Below are 17520 nucleotides of genomic sequence, written 5' to 3'. Positions count from 1 at the left end.
TCAAGGTAGATTGAGGTGCTTCAATGCCATAAATTATAAATAAAATAAATTATATACATTCTAAAGTGTGTTAACACACATCATAATATTTGGTTCCATACCTCGGTTTTTTTTGAGGACTATAAATCTGTTGGAAGTCTGTATCATTTAATTCTTTTATGTTTCCTTTTTCGACATGTGTCTAGGTTGTAAGCCTGCAGTCTAGCCCGACTGTGTTGGTTTACAGTTCCTAAGTGCTTCTTGTTGCTTGTAACAATACCAATAAAAGGCATTTATCCTTAATGTTCTCATTAATAAGCAAATTAATTAAAAAAAAACCAGTTCTTTTAAGGCAATTTCTTGCTTAACGGGGCTTGTGGATGAACAGCAGGCACCACTGTCCACTTTTGGAGCAGGCAGGTGCTGTTTCAGCACCACGGATAGCGACTCAGATGCAGATCTTTAGGGCAGAGGCTGTTGTATATGTTTGTCTTTTTCTCCTTGCTATGTGGGGAGTTTTGAGGTCCCAGGACAACTGTGAGTGGCATATTCTGTCTGACACTCCCCCCCCGCCCTTGATCATTCACCTGCCAAATGGTGGCGCTGGAGGGAACCAGGACATTGCAGCTGCCTTGGACGCTGATGATGATGATGATGATAATAATAATAATAATACAGTGGATGTTCAGGTTGTGAACGCGATCTGTACAGGATGCACGTTCACAACCCGCAGCATTCACAACCCGTGTCTGCGCATGCGCAGGTTGCAATTCGGCGCTTCTGCGCATGCACAGCCACCGAAACCCGGAAGTAACCTATTCTAGTACCTTCAGGTTTCTGCGGTCTGCAACCCGAAAAGACGCAACCTGAAGTGGCTGTAACCCAAGGTATGACTGTATTGAGGACAACAATAGCAGCAGCAGCAACAACAACAACTGTACCCTGCCCATCTGACTGGGTTGCCCCACCCACTCTGGGCAGCTTCCAACAGAATACAGTGGTGCCTCGCAGGACGTTCTGTGATTCTCTTCGTCTAGCGGTTTTTTTGTCTTGCGAAGCAAGCCCATTGACGGATTAGCGGATTAGCGCTATACGGCTTATCGGCTTATCGGATCAGCTGATAAGAGGCTTAGCGGCTTAGAAAAAGGGGGGGAGGGGAAAAAAACCCACAGGAACTCGCAAGACATTTTCGTCTTGCGAAGCAAGCCCATAGGAGATTTGTTTTGCGAAGCACCTCCAAAACGGAAAACTCTTTCGTCTAGCGAGTTTTCCGTCTTGCGAGGCATTCGTCTTGCGGGGCACCACTGTATAAGAGAACACACAATACATCAAAAACTTTCCAATATAGGACTGCCGTCAGATTTCTGTGGCAGGTTGTATAATAGTTTCTGTCTTTGATATCTGATGGGAAGGCATTTCACAGGGCAGGCACCCTGTGCTGTCTATTATTACGCTTTGTATTATGTTTTTATTATTATGGTTCATAAAATGTCTTCTTAATGTTGTACACTGCCCTGGGATCTTTTGATAAAGGAGGATATATCTATCAATCAAACAATCAATCAATCAATCAATCAATCAGGGCTGAAGAATCTTTTATGTCTGTGATTGCGGGGGGACAGAGAGGCGAGAGTGGGCAGAGATAGGTTTGTTTCTACACACACGTTCCCCTCTCTATCCTCCCCTCAAGACAAGCCAGAGGCAGTATCAGAGTTCAAGTGTTGGTGCTGACCTTTAAAGCCCTAAACGGCCTCGGTCCAGTATATCTGAAGGAGTGTCTCCACCACCATCGTTCTACCCGGACACTGAGGTCCAGCACCGAGGGCCTTCTGGCGGTTCCCTCACTGCGAAAAGCCAAGTTACAGGGAACCAGGCAGAGGGCCTTCTCGGTAGTGGCACCCTCCCTGTGGAACACCCTCCCACCAGATGTCAAAGAGAACAACAACTACCAGACTTTTAGAAGACATCTGAAGGCAGCCCTGTTTAGGGGAGCTTTTAATGTTTGATGTATTACAGTATTTTAATATTTTTTTGGAAGCCGCCCAGAGTGGCTGGGGAAGCCCAGCCAGATGGGCGGGGTATAAATAATAAATTATTATTATTATTATTATTATTATTATTATTATTATTATTATTATTATTGAATTGCCTGCTTTGGATACCATTCCTATAGGTGTCTACCAAGAACTGAGGATCAACTCAATACATTTAAAGCGCAGTGTTATGTGGCTTCCTGCAAAGGATTCTGGGAGCAGTTGCTTGTTAAGGGTGCTGAGAGAAGACCCCAGTGCCCCCCACATAGAGCTACAGCTCCCAGAGTTACCTGTAAAGAAGGTTTGATTATTAAACCACTCAAGAGAACTGTAGCTCCGTGGAGGAAACAGGACTCTCCAAATAACTCTCAGCTCCTTTAACAAACTACAGCTCCCAAAGTTATTTGGGGGAAACCGTGGCTGTTTAAAGTGGTACCATGAGGTGTTAAATGAATGGTGTAAAGCTAAAGGTAAAGGGACCCCTGACCGTTAGGTCCAGTCGTGGCCGACTCTGGGGTTGCAGCGCTCATCTCGCTTTATTGGCTTTATTATGATGATGATGATGATGATGATGATGATGATGACACGCCCAAGCAAGAAAAAACACACAGCGAGGGTGCAGAGCAAGGCCAGCAGGAGTGTGTGGCCTTGGGGATAGAGGTGGGGTTGAGGAAGGGGCTGTGGCCTAGGGAGAGTTTCTTTTTTTTAAAAAAAGATTTTTATTGAAGTTTCACAGATTATATAATAACAAACAAGACAGTAATACAAACAAACAAAGAAACAAAAACAAGTATAATTTCAATCCCTTATTTTCTTGTAACTTACTTCCCCGACTTCCTCATACCTCCCCTTTCTGTATTCCAATTTCCAATTATTAATTCAGCAAATCCTCTCCCTTATTATCCATTTAAATTTTTAGACTTTCTTTTCTTTTTACTTAATCATTACAGCTAGAAACCACATAATTTCTAAACCCACGTCATTCTAACATTCAATAATTTTACAATGTTTCCTAAGATAGTCCTTAAATTCCTTCCAGTCTTCTTCCGCTGTCTCTCTTCCCTGGTCTCGGATTCTGCTGGTCATCTCTGCCAATCCCATATAGTCTATCGCCTTCATCTGCCTGGCCTAGGGAGAGTTTCGAGGGCTAAGATTGAGAGGCCCGGAGGGTCACCTTGGTATCCCCCAGGCCTGAGGTTCCTCACTATACAAAATGGTTGGAGGTATCAGCCAGAAACAAAACCGTGGGCTAGAAAACAAAAATACTAATGGTAGTAGCCGCAAGGGCAAGGATTTCTGTCCTTGGGGAAATTCAAAGCAGCAGCCACGGCGATTTCAAAGAGGCTGCGGCAGCAGTGCAAACAAGAAGCTGAGTTAATATTTGGGTTGGATTTCTGGCTAACTCTCAGTATTGTGTTTTGTTTTTGGTTCTCTCCTTCGCCTGCCAGGGGGCTGGCTGCACCGCCCTGGTAGTGGCTGTCGTGGCACGGAAGCTGGAGCTCACCAAAGCCGAGAAGCACGTCCACAACTTCATGATGGACACACAGCTCACCAAGCGGGTAAGCGGCCTGCGAGCAGATGGGGGGGAGACCCTCCCGTGGCATCTGCCTTGCATGCACAAGGTCCCAGGATCAGGCCCCAACATCTCCAGGTCTGACTGGGGATGCCTCGTGCCTGAAACCCAGGGGAGCTGCTGTCGGTCAGTGTAGACAGTATTGAGCTGGGTGGACAGTGAATCATAGAATCATAGAGTTGGAAGAGACCACAAGGGCCATCGAGTCCAACCCCCTGCCAAGCAGGAAACACCATCAGAGCACTCCTGACATATGGTTGTCAAGCCTCTGCTCAAAGACCTCCAAAGCAGGAGACTCCACCACACTCCTTGGCAGCAAATTCCACTGTCAAACAGCTCTTACTGTCAGGAAGTTCTTCCTAATGTTTAGGTGGAATCTTCTTTCTTGTAGTTTGGATCCATTGCTCCATGTCCGCTTCTCTGGAGCAGCAGAAAACAACCTTTCTCCCTCCTCTATGTGGAAGAAAGGTCCCAGGTTTACTTAAGTAAAGCTGGTATTCAAGGGTAGACTGCCTCTGATGCTGGAGGTTCGTAAGAAATCACGGCTATGAGCTGCCGATAGACAGACCCTCCACAAAGTTGTCCAGCCTGGGACTTGAGTACCTGATATTACAGCAATGCTAATTGGCAACGGAACGGGTCCAATGTAGACATTAAAACATTCCAATTTCGTTCCTCCTTATGCTTGGATTTGGCGGAAAAGGCTGCATCAGAACCTTCTTTTTTTAGGCTGTTGCTTTTGCCTAGCAACTTCCCCTCTGGTCCTCCGGGGCCACCTCTCCTCCCCCCTCCCCCTTCCGCCAGATTCATTATCTAAATTGCTTTCTCTCCGGCCTCTCTGGATAATTTTGCTTGCTTATGGAAGGCTTTTTTTAGATGAGGCGGAGAACAGGAGCTCTTGTTCCCCAGGGGCAGGTCTTGCAAGATCCCTGAGCTGCCCGAGGTTGGAGCCGGGAGAAATGTCAGAGGTGTTCTCTTTGAAGGGGAGTGAGAGAAAGAGGAGAGCGGCCTGAAAGGCTTGTTCAGAGCAGGCAGGGGCTGTGTGCATGTCCATCAGGGGAGCACTAGAGCAAATTAACGATTCGAGAAGCTGTTTCTTCAGAGGCCCCGTATCATGACAAGTTCCCCAACACTTCCAGGCCTGCGTGAAGATCTCCCAGGTCTCGTGCATGTCAGACAACTGGAGGGGGAGAGAGATTTCTCTGGCAAGGCAGCATCAAGGTGTTAATAAGGTTTTTGTGTGCCAATTGTATTTTATTTATGTATTTGTTTCTTCTGGGTTTTGTTTTTAAAGTACTCTTAATTGGATCAGATCCCAGAGCAGGATACATTTTTCAAAGCATTCAACATTTTGGGGGCGAAGGGGTGTCATCAAACAACTTTGGGGGCTGCATGATGATTGTAAAGGTAAAGGGACACCTGACCATTAGGTCCAGTCAAGACTGACACTGGGGTTGTGGCGCTCATCTCGCTTTATTGGCCGAGGGAGCCGGCGTACAGCTTCCGGGTCATGTGGCCAGCATGACTAAGCCGTTTCTGGCAAACCAGAGCAGCGCACAGAAATGCCGTTTACCTTTCCACTGGAGTGGTACCTATTTATCTACTTGCACTTTGATGTGCTTTCGAACTGCTAGGTTGGCATGAGCTGGGACTGAGCAACAGGAGCTCACTCCATCACGGGGATTCGAACCACCGACCTTCTGATCGGCAAGTCCTAGGCTCTGTGGTTTAACCCACAGCGCCACCAGCATCCCTTATGATGATTGTGGGTAGGGCTAAAGTCAGAGGCGGACAAGATGAAACCCAAACCAGGACAGGGCCACCCCCCTTTCTCTCTTCCCTACATCCTTCCCATCTTTTTCCCCACCAGGTGGGATGCTTGGGGAGAAAGAACTGGCTGTTTTCAGAAGGAACCTGAACTGATTGCTTGCAGAAAGCTTTTAAGAGTGGGCCAATGGCCCTCTAAGACAGCCAGAAGTGGAGAACCTTACAAAACAAACACACACACACACACACATCATCATCATCATCATCTACAAGCAAGAGTTGTAAGTCACTATAGAAATAAATTATGGGGAAACTGTTTGTCCCATCAAGTCTCACGAAAACAAATTCAAGTAGGTTTTGAGGGTTTTGAAATGACAGAAATCCTGTCATTTTTATGCTAAATAATATTTTCTTGCAGAATGTTACGACCCGGTGTGTTTTTTGTCCTAGAGCAGCTTTGTTAATAATTGTCAAATGATTTATTTGTTTTATTTAAAAGAGGGTTGTGCCAGCCACAATAAGGAAATAAACCCCTCCAAAAGAATCTCGCCAGAAGATCCAAACAAACTGACAGATCTGTAAAGGGGCAGACAGCCTTCCAGGTAATAAGGAAAGAAAACCTCTCCCTTAAACTAAACCCCGTTCCAAATCTACAGAAGATCATCCCAGGAGAGTTCTTAGTATGAGGAAGCCGATCTTCAATTTTACACTCACTGAGATGCAACATGCAATCAGCCAGCCTCTTCCTTCTCCAGCTCCACCCAGGCAGGGACACAAGTTTCACAGGTGATGAGCAAAGCACAGCTCCCAATCCATCATTTTTATGTTACACATGCATGGTGGGTTTGCTTCCCTCCCAGGTTGCTAATTCCAAGAATCCATTTTCTTTGAGAGTTTTTTCCGAAGAAGCCCTTGTGCGTAGCAAGAATGATTCATGGACGGAACCGGCCTTCCCCGCCTCGAAGCTGCTTCTTTTTAGCTCCTTGAAAAGGAAAAGGAAAAAGACGAACTGTGAAGGGGGAGTCGAGAGAGCAAGGCTTGCTTTTTCACATCTCCCTAGACGTGGGGGGTGGCAAGAGAGCCTTGCCCTCTGAAAGACCAGGTACATAGCTTGGGGATACTTCTGATTCCTTTGCTGTCATTTGAGGTTCAGGTGGCCCCAGTGGCACAGAGTGCCTTCCATCAGCTTCAGGGGTAGAGAATCTTTGCCTTGCATGCAGAGGGTCCCGGCTTCAATCTCTGACATCTCCAGGTAAGATCGGGAGAGACCCCCAACCCTGGAGAGCTGCTGCTAGCCTGTGTAGGCCACAAGTGGGGAACCTTTTGCCACCCCCAGATGTTACTGAAGTATAACTCCCATCACTCCTAGCGAACATGGCCAAAGACCAGGCATGATGATGATGATGATGATGATGATGATTACTTATACCCAGTGCTTCCCCCCCCACAAAAAATGTTTAGGGGTGCTCTCAGTTTCCTACTCATATTGAAATACTGCCCCTCAATGAGGCAAAACTTAGATTTACAAAATGTTTAGGGGTATGCGTACCCCCAGAAAAAACAACATTGCTTATACCTACCCACCTGGCAAGGAAATCAGCCCCGAGTGCTCCCTGGAAGGACAGATCCTGAAGCTGAGGCTCCAATACTTTGGCCACTTCATGAGAAGAGAAGACTCCCTGGAAAAGACCCTGATGTTGGGAAAGACTGAGGGCACAAGGAGACGACAGAGGACAAGATGGCTGGACAGTGTTCTGGAAGCTACCAGCATGAGTTTGACCAAACTGCGGGAGGCAGTGGAAGACAGGAGTGCCTCGTGTGCTCTGGTCCAGGGGGTCACGAAGAGTCAGACATGACTAAACGACTAAACAACAACAAACAACCCATCTGGCTGGGTTGCCCCAGCTGCTCTGGGTGGCTTCCAACAGAATATAGAAAACATAATGAAACGCCAAACATTAAAAACTTCCCAATAGAGGGCTGCCTTCAGATGTCTTCAGAAAGCTGTATAATAATTGACTGAGTCAGACCACCAGTTCAGTACTGTCTACACTGACTGGCAGCCATCTTCCCAGGTTCCAGGCAAGATTCTCTTTCTTTGGGGCAGGAAACTGCACTGCTGCTGCTGTGAGCTGCCTGCCTGCCCCTCTCCCTTCCGCCAGTTGCCAGCCCCACCCCCTTTGCAAATGTCTCCATAGCCCTGTAAATTAAAAAGGTATTAGCTACTCGGTGTGGCATCTCCAGGGCTGGGGAATCAAAGTGGAAATTGAGTTGTTATTGGCATTAGCTTAACCACACATTGCAGATAATTTAATTGGATCCAGAAGGAAGCTCCTTTCCTCCAGAGGGAGGGGCTCTGCCACTTAGCGGGCAGGTCACATGCTTTGCATGTAGAAGGTCACAGCTTGAGTCCTCATCGTCCTCTGTTAGAACAGGGGCAGGGGCCCTGTGACACTCTGGATGCTGTTGCTGCCCCCATCAGACCTCGCCAGCAAGGCTCAGGGTTCAGGGACAGGCAGGAGCCATCATCCAGCAACAGCAGCTGGAGCATGGGTAGGCAAACTAAGGCCCGGGGGCCAGTTCTGGCCCAATCGCCTTCTAAATCCGGCCCGCAGACAGTCCGGGAATCAGCATGTCTTTACATGAGTAGAATGTGTCCTTTTATTTAAAATGCATCTCCGGGTTATTTGTGGGGCCTGCCTGGTGTTTTTACATGAGTAGAATGTGTGCTTTTATTTAAAATGCATCTGTGTGTTATTTGTGTGTTATTTATTTTAGTGTATTTTTTGTTTCTGTGGAAGCCGCCCAGAGTGGCTGGGGAAACCCAGCCAGATGGGCGGGGTACAAATAATAAATTATTATTATTATTATTATTATTATTATTATTATTATTATTATTATTTGTGGGGCATAGGAATTCGTTCATATTTTTTTCAAAATATAGTCCGGCCCCCCACAAGGTCTGAGGGACAGTGGACCGGCCCCCTGCTGAAAAAAATTGCTGACCCCTGATCTGGAGGTTCAAGGATTCCGTGAGTTAGAAGAGTTGTTCAGATCTTATTTTTGCTTAACTACAACTCCCATCAGCCCCAGAGAGCATAACCTACGTCTGGGAGTGATGGCAGTTGTAGTTCACCAACTCCTGGAAGGCCAAACGTTCCCCATACCTGCTCTAGGGTAGTGGTTTGGGGACACCTGGGTTCTTGTCCACACTCGGCCATGAAGGTGACCTTGGGCCAGTCTCTGACTCAGCTTAGCCCACCTCCCAGGTGTGTTGTGTGGCTTAAAACAGGGAGAAGGACAAGCATGCAACTGCCTTGAGCTCCTTGGTGGAAAGCTGGGATATAAATATGAATGAATTAATCATTAATATGATAATAATTAAAAAAAGCGGAGACATCACCTTTCCAACAAAGGTCCGCATAGTTCAAGCTATGGTTTTCCCAGTAGTGATGTATGGAAGTGAGAGCAGGACCATAAAGAAGGCTGATTGCCAAAGAATGGATGCTTTTGAATTCTGGTGCTGGAGGAGACTCTTGAGAGTCCCATGGACTGCAAGAAGATCAAACCTATCCATTCTGACGGAAATCAGCCCTTAGGGCTCACAGGAAGGACAGATCCTGAAGCTGAGGCTCCAATACTGTGGCCACCTCATGAGAAGAGGAGACTCCCTGGAAAAGACCCTGATGTTGGGAAAGATGGAGGGCACAAGGAGAAGGGGACGACAGAGGACGAGATGGTGGGACACTGTTCTCGAAGCTACCAGCATGAGTCTGACCAAACTGCGGGAGGCAGTGGAAGACAGGAGTGCCTGGCGTGCTCTGGTCCAGGGGGTTACGAAGAGTCGGACACGACTAAATGACTAAACAACAACATGATAATAATTATAATTAATACTACTAATAGACAGGGGTAGGCTGCATGTAACTGCCACACAACCCCAGCCAACATGATCGGTTTAGGCTGGTGGCCCAGCTACAACCAGACCAGGGCATGGGGTAACTTGGCTACAGGAATCTGTGGCCCCGGTGGTAACTGGAAGGTCGGACTACTGCAATGTGCTTTAAAAATGATTCAGAAGCCTCAGTTAGGACCGAATGCGGCTGCCCGACTTGTTGACAGCTTCAAGGCAAACGAGATCGCATGACACCAATTCTGTTAACAGCTACATTGGCTCCCCGTGCAATTCAGAGTGCTGGTTTTGACCTAGAAAGCTCTTTACAGCTCAGGACCCCGATACCACCTGGAATGCTTCTCCTGATTTCAACAAACCCAGGCCGTTAGAGTTTCTTTGAGATCCTTCTCTGGGTTGAGGGAATGGGTGACAAGGGGGTTATTATTATTATTATTATTATTATTATTATTATTATTATTAAACCTGCCTTCACCCTAAGGTCCCAGGGCAGGTTACAGCATTAAAACACAGTATTAAAAACAGTTTTAAAAATACAATTAGAGTTAAACTGGATGCAAAATTTAGCACAGCAGCTTATTACCAGAGGGTTGGGGAATCTCTGGTATTTTTTGGGTCAGACCATTAGTCCATCTAATGCAACTCCTTCTGTGTATCTTGGGCTGGCTGCTTTTCAGATCCCAGGATGCCACGCTTTGGCCTGGGGCGTCCCCAGAAACGCAGCACGCAGAGTGCAGTTCCTTCTGTACTAAGAATTGTCACCCACCCGGGATTAAAAGGGAGGCAGAGAGGCCTTCGTGGAGAGAGGGGCGGCATGGAGTCTGGATCTCAGGCCTGGCCCACCTCTCCCTTTACAAATTAAACCCACGAAAATGGCTTATGCAATAAAGGGGACCTTTCAGACATACCAAATATATACCGTATTTTTCGCCCTATAGGATGCACCGGCCCATAGGACGCACCTAGATTTGGGGGGGAGGGGAAATAAAGGGGGAAAATTTATTTTCCCCCCCAGGCACGGGGCTGGGGCGTGGGAAGCCCGAGCTACCCCCGACCCCAGCCCCCAGAACGGGACCCAGAGCGATGCCGAAGCTGCGGGGCTGGGGGAGGGGGAAGCCAAAGGACCCTCATCACCTTTTACAGTTCCAGTAATTCTTTGGGGGAAGCCACGATGGTTAAAAGTGGTGTCATAGCTCTTTGAATGCAAGGCGTGAATGTGTTCTGGGTTAACCACAGCCAGCCTCCGCACCTCTTAACACTGATTTGCAGTTGTGAAATTTTACGGAGGTAGCCACTAGCTCAGGGGAAAGCCGTCCCGACAAATGGCGTGTCGGTGCTCATCGGTGGCTCTGAGCTGTGGTTTCAAAATGGAACCTCTTTGGGCAGGCGCAGTCTACCTTTTCCAGGGAGAGTTCTATGTGTGTGTGTGTGTGTGTGTGTGTGTGTGTGTGAGAGAGAGAGAGAGAGAGAGAGAGAGAGAGAGAGAGAGAGAGAGATGATTAAGAGGGCCTACTCAGCCCTCATTGGACAGTTTTGGGGTCGTTGTCCCCACTTTTAGGATTATTATTTTTTCGCAAATAAAGATCTGCTGTTTTATACAAATGTTGAACTTTTTCCCAGACTGCTGGTCCCTCCTCCTTGGGCCTGGAAGGAACAAAATGTCAGCTGCAAAAAGAATTGGCACGTTTTTCCTGAAGATGGAAAATACTTGATAAGCAATTGTAACAAACAGATTACGCTAGTAGGATTGCAAGAAGTTCTGTAAGGAGGACTGTTTGAAATATTGCAAGAAAGACTATGAAGAGAATCATTAGTTAATGATAATTAAGAGTAACAGAGAAATTAAGAAATGCAGAATAAGCGATAAAGAACGGGAAATCATCAGAGGTTGTTGGCGGAAGTCTAAAACGTTGTGTAAGATAAGAAGTTAGGTTAAATGGTTGTTGAAAATGATATGTAAAAAACCCCAATAAAAATGAATTTTTTTAAAAAAGGAAAATAAAGGGCTTGGTGAGAGCCCTCTGCTCTGTGAGCTTGCCTAATCCTTCATGGAGATGTTGGCTATGTGCTGTTTTGGGGGAGGAAGAGAGGGAAGGAAAAGGTGCACTTCACCTGGGCAGGTGAGCTAACCCCGGGGCCCGGCTTTCTCTTCTTTCCACTTGCAGATCAAAAACGCGGCTGCCAATGTCTTGCGGGAGACCTGGCTCATCTACAAACACACCAAACTGCTGAAGAAAATCGACCACGCCAAAGTCCGGAAACACCAGAGAAAATTCCTCCAAGCCATTCATCAGTAAGCTGGGCTTTTTTCTCCTCTGTTCCGCCACGCTGGCATCTCCTAACTATAAGGAATAGCAGGTTGCAGAGCCTGCCGAGAGCTGCTCCTGGGACGTCAGGAGTCGCTGTAGCCATTTGGAGCAAGGCTTTTCTGCGCTAGGGGCAGCAAAGGGCTGCTTCCGCCCTAAGGCAGCTGAGGAAGGGCTTTGGGTCCGTGGAACAGCAGCCGCCTTGCACGCAGAATGCTGTGAGTTGAGTCCACAGCATCCCCAGGTTGCTGTTTTGGGAAAGAAAAGTTTTTTTAAAAAAAGTCAGTTAACAAGTGACAGGGGAAACAAGATTTACCAACTATCGAAGAATGGCAGATGAAGATGATGGACTATATGGAACTTGCCGAACTGACCGGGAGACTCCGAGACCAGAGAGAAGAGACGGTGGAAGAAGATTGGAAGAAGTTTAAGGAATATTTGAAAAAAATGTGTTAATAAATCTTAGAATAGCTTTGGAAGTGGATATAGGCGGTAGGGTTAGAAGTAGAAGATAATGTATTTTATAAGTGATAAAATGTGAAGTTTTTATGGTTAAAGTAAGCGGGGGGGGGGAGATGGTTAGAAATTATGATATATGTAAACTGTTAAAGATGAAGTAAACTGAAAATCAGGTAGGTGGGATAAAATAAACCGTCCCGGTGCGGGTGCAAATTTAGCCAACATAAGATTAATCCAGGATGGTGTACAGGTGAATGGGAAGGGGCTCATCTACGGGTCTTCCTCCGGTAGCGCCGCCGGCAGTGTTTGACCTCCAGGCAAAGGCTCGGCTTGCCAATGTTCTAGTCCTCATTGGGAACCCAGCAAGGCAACAGGTGGAATCAGAGCTCTGGGCTTTGGATTGGGTGGGCAGGCGGGACGCACCTTTTAATGCCCGCGAGCTGATTGGTTGCTCTTTCGCCCCTTTTCCAGGTTAAGGGGTGTGAAGATGGAACAGAGGAAACTGAGTGACCAAGCCAACACCCTGGTCGATCTTTCTAAGGTAACCGTCTCTCTCTCTCTCTCTCTCTCTCTTTCTCTCTCTCCCGGAATTTGAGACAAGAGTGGGGAAACTTTTCCCAAAACCCGAGAGCCGCATTCCCTCCTGGGCAACTTTTCAGGGGCCATGTGCCTGGGGTGGGCGGGGCCAGAGGCAAAAGTGGGTGGAGCAACGAATGCAGATTTTACCTTTATACAGTAGGCTAGTTTCTGCATATGTTCTCGTCCAAAGAGGCATTACCTAGAGCTCAGGAATGGCAGAAACGCTAAAGGAGGCAGGTCCAGGGAATGGTGTGGCCTGGGGAACAGAAGTGCTTTGGGGAGAGTCCTAGGGGCCAGACAGAGGCTCAGAGGGCCACATTTATTATTATTATTATTATTATTATTATTATTATTATTATTATTATTATTATTATATTAAAGTAAAGGGTAAAGGGACCCCTGACCATTAGGTCCAGTTGTGGCCGATTCTGGGGTTGCGGCGCTCATCTCGCTTTACTGGCCGAGGGAGCTGGCGTACAGCTTCCAGGTCATGTGGCCAGCATGACTAAGCCGCTTCTGGCGAACCAGAGCAGCGCACGGAGATGCCGTTTACCTTCCCGCCGGAGTGGTACCTATTTATCTACTTGCACTTTGACGTGCTTTCGAACTGCTAGGTTGGCAGGAACAGGGACCGAGCAATGGGTGCTCAACCAGTCGTGGGGATTCGAACCACTGACCTTCTGATCGGCAAGTCCTAGGCTCTGTGGTTTAACCCACAGCACCTTCTAAACCATCGTCTCCAGGCTATTTACACACAAAACAAATAGAACAGTTAAAGACCCATTGAGCTTGGCCTGGTTGCAGATTGCCAACCAGTGCAAATTCCTCCTGCCCTTCAGGTGCCCATACACTAGCAGGAGTTTGCCCCCACAAGCCACTGTGTTCTGCAACAGCAGCCTCCAGACCAACCCCCAAGGGCAGCCCCACAGAGAGCTCATTGCAGTAACCAGGTTACCAGTGCATGGACCCCTGTGGTCCAAGCCGGAGGTCCCCCCCATGCCTGATTTAGGAGATGGGGGATAGGATGAGGCGATTTGAGTCCTACAGTATGTATCTGTGGACTGGCTTGGACTATACCATGCCCGACGTCAGGATGGTACCCAAATTGCATTGTTCCTACAGTGGTACCTCGGGTTAAGAACTTAGTTCGTTCCGGAGGTCCGTTCTTAACCTGAAGCACCACTTTAGCTAATGGGGCCTCCCGCTGCCACAGTGCCACTGCCGAGTGAGTTCTGTTCTCATCCTGAAGCAAAGTTCTTAACCCAAGGTACTATTTCTGGGTTAGCGGAGTCTGTAACCTGAAGCGTCTGTAACCCGAGGTACCACTGTACTTGGGTTTGATCTGAAGATGCTCACCAAAGGAACCCCAGAAGGGAGATGAGGGTACCCCACATTGCAGCCGTGATCTTTCTTCCGAGCCAGCTCCAGTCCTGGACAAGGCTGCCTCCTCCCCCTTGCCCGAAATCCATTCCCTCCAGCCTCTCTCGGCTGCATGGGGATTCTGAGTCAGGGAGCGGTGGCAGAGGTGGGAGGCAGCGATCTGGCACCTTCCATGCGGGGCTTCCCCGAACGTTTGGTTGCCAGGCAACCCTGTGGAAGGAAGTGATAACACACTCTCTTCTCGGCTCAGACCTGCGACGGGTGGCGGTGCGTGGAGCAGGGAAAGAAATGTGTTTACCTAATGGAGCTCACTGCTTCCTTGCTTGCTTGTTGCTTGCTTGCTTGCTTGCTTAAACGGCCTCGGTCCAGTGTATCTGAAGGAGTGTCTCCACCCCCATCGTTCTGCCCGGACACTGAGGTCCAGTGCTGAGGGCCTTCTGGCGGTTCCCTCACTGCGAGAAGCCAAGTTACAGGGAACCAGGAAGAGGGCCTTCTCGGTAGTGGCACCCTCCCTGTGGAACGCCCTCCCACCAGATGTCAAAGAGAACAACAACTACCTGACATTCAGAAGACATCTTAAGGCAGCCCTGTTCAGGGAAGTTTTTAATGTATGACATATTAGTGTATTTTTGATCTTTGTGGAAGCCGCCCAGAGTGGCTGGGGAAGCCAGATGGGCGGGGTATAAATAATAAATTATTATTATGGGAAGCCCCCAAGCAGCGCCTGAGCCTCAGAGCTCTTTCCCCTCCTGTGTTTTCCAGCAGCTGGTATTCAGAAGCATACTGCCTCCCAATTAGCCTTTGTGGCTAGTAGTTGTTGATAGCCCTATTCTCTGCGAATTTGTCGGGCCTCTTTTTAAACCATCCAGGTTTGTTGGTTCCTGAAGCCTGTGCCACCATTCCTAGATACTTATAATTTGTGACTTGTTCTAATTTATGGCCTTGAAGGTTCCCAGCTTCTAAGCTTTGGTTTCCCCCCGAAAGCGAGTACAGTGGTACCTCGGGTTAAGTACTTAATTCGTTTTGGAGGTCCGTACTTAACCTGAAACTGTTCTTAACCTGAAGCACCACTTTAGCTAATGGGGCCTCCTGCTGCTGCCGCGTCGCCAGAGGACGATTTCTGTTCTCATTCTGAAGCAAAGTTCTTAACTTGAAGCACTATTTCTGGGTTAGCGGAGTCTGTAACCTGAAGCGTATGTAACCTGAAGTGTATGTAACCTGAGGTACCACTGTATCTTGGTCTTTTGATAATTGATTTTGAGACGTTCAGTTTCACAGTATGCTGCGAGTTTTCTTAGTGCTCTTTTGAGGCCAATGGGGGTTCTAGATAAAATTGCTTTCCTTCTGGGATTGTACCCCCAAGTGTGTTTTATAAGCTGGTCTATCATCTATCTATCTATCTATCTATCTATCTATCTATCTCTATCTAACCATCCAGGTTGCTGGCCATCCCTGTGGAACTAAGGTCCACACGCTTATCCCTCTCTGCCCTCCCGTTTAAGCTGGTTTTCATGACACGTTCCAGCTAGGCAAAAACACTTGAGGAGGGTGCAAAGCAGGGCTGGTGAAGGGGTGTGGCCTGGAGAGACGGGTGGCTTGAGGAGAGGGGGTATCCCCAGGGCTTGTTAAAGGTAAAGGGACCCCTGACCATTAGGTCCAGTCGTGACCGACTCTGGGGTTGCGGCGCTCATCTCACTTTATTGGCCAAGGGAGCCGGTGTACAGCTTCCGGGTCATGTGGCCAGCATGACGAAGCCGCTTCTGGCGAGCCAGAGCAGTGCACGGAAACGCCGTTTACCTTCCCGCCAGAGCAGTACCTATTTATCTACTTGCACTTTGAGCTGCTTTCGAACTGCTAGGTTGGCAGGAGCTGGGACCGAGCAACGGGAGCTCACTCCATCGCGGGGATTCGAATCGCCAACCTTCTGATCGGCAAGTCCTAGGCTCCGTGGTTTAACCCACAGCGCCACCCGCGTCCCTCCCCAGGGCTTGTTAGAGAGGGCCAAACTACAGTTCCCAGGAGTCTTCCGGGGGAATCCCGACTGTTAAGGGTGCTGAAAGTCATTAGGAGAGGCACCCCCCCTCCCCAACTTGAATAAAATATTGGAGGCGGTCGGTAAGCCCCGCCCCACATAATCACAGCCCCCTCAGATATTTTATTGGGAGCGACGCCCTTTCAGCCCCTATGAGTTGGTTCCTAGGCCCACATTCCCCTCGCAGAGCTTCAGTTTCCACCAATTTTTCTAGAAAAACACGGGCCGGGGCTCACCATGGACTCATTCGTCCTTGTTCTCTTGTAATGGCAATGGCGCCCACCTGAGAGGTGCCGGAACTGAGCTCCGTCGAGTTCCAACTGAATAAAAGCCCTGATATCCACAATGGTTTAACATTTATTTATTTATTTATTTATTTATTTATTTATTTATTTATTATAATATTTTATTAAGTTTTATCAGTAAAAAAGTTCAGAAAAATACAAAAACAGAAAAATACAAAATTACAAAATACAAAAATACAAATTATGTTTTATATAAACATAAAAAAGAAGAAGAAAAAAGAAACGCATAAAAAAGAAAACAAAAATCCCTCTTTTTAAATTTCTCATCTTTAGTTAACTTATTTTCCTGACTTCCTCACGCCTCCCTTTTTTGTATCCCTTTTAAGAATTGGTTCAGCAAATTCATTACAATGGTTTAACATTTAATCCCTCTTCGCAGGGAGCTCTGGAATTTGTAGCTCTCCAGGGGGGTTGCGGGGATCTCCTAACAACTCTTTTTTCCCCCTTTAAAAAAATAAAATGTGATTTTCAGTTTTATACATTTCAATAATATTACGGTCATTTTAACGTTTCAAAACTTGACTTCCTTCTCTCTCCTTCTGTGGTTCCTTAAATTTATTTTTAATACCTTCTGCGTATCCAAATTAACTTATTCATTTATTCAAATATATACCCTTATGGAACTGCAGGTTATTACAATAATCCCACCTCTCCTCGCAAGTCCCAGTACCCTTAACAAACAACGGCTCCCAGAATCCTTTGCGGGAGCGAACCACTGCCGTTTGAAGTGGTATCGTAGTGCTTTAAATGAATGTTGCATTTGTGGGATACAACCCTAAGTGACCCGAATAAAGGTAAAGGTAAAAGGACCCCTGACCATTAGGTCCAGTCATGACCGACTCTGGGATTGCAGCGCTCATCTCGCTTTATTGGCCAAGGGAGCCGGTGCACAGTTTCTGGGTCATGTGGCCGCATGACTAAGCCGCTTCTGGTGAACCAGAGCAGCGCACAGAAACGCTGTATACCTTCCCACCGCAGCAGTACCTATTTATCTACTTGCACTTTGACGTGCTTTTGAACTGCTAGGTTGGCAGGAGCAGGGACCGAGCAACGGGAGCTCACCCCGTCACGGGGATTCGAACCGCTGACCTTCTGATCGGCAAGTCCTAGGCTCTGTGGTTTAACCCACAGCGCCACCCGCGTCCCTTCTGACTTCAATGTAGCCTGCTAATTTGCCTCTTCTTTTTTTTAAAA

At 47.5% G+C, this 17520-nt stretch overlaps 1 protein-coding gene across 1 annotated transcript in view; it reads left to right on the top strand.

Annotated features, from left to right (window-relative positions):
- The window catches only part of KCNN3 (potassium calcium-activated channel subfamily N member 3), a 109990-nt gene that overhangs the window by 83741 nt on the left and 8729 nt on the right, over positions 1–17520 (top strand). The window contains exons 5-7 of the mRNA XM_083477069.1: positions 3461–3571; positions 11431–11558; positions 12502–12571. Of these exons, the coding sequence (XP_083333195.1) occupies positions 3461–3571; positions 11431–11558; positions 12502–12571 (309 nt within the window). The remainder of the gene's footprint in view (positions 1–3460; positions 3572–11430; positions 11559–12501; positions 12572–17520) is intronic.

The sequence above is a fragment of the Podarcis liolepis genome, assembly GCF_965112155.1.
Source record: "Podarcis liolepis genome assembly, chromosome: 15".
NCBI classification, from domain to species: Eukaryota; Metazoa; Chordata; class Lepidosauria; order Squamata; family Lacertidae; genus Podarcis; species Podarcis liolepis.
The sequence above is the reverse complement of the archived record's forward strand: the minus strand, read 5'-3'. Positions and strand labels throughout refer to the sequence as shown.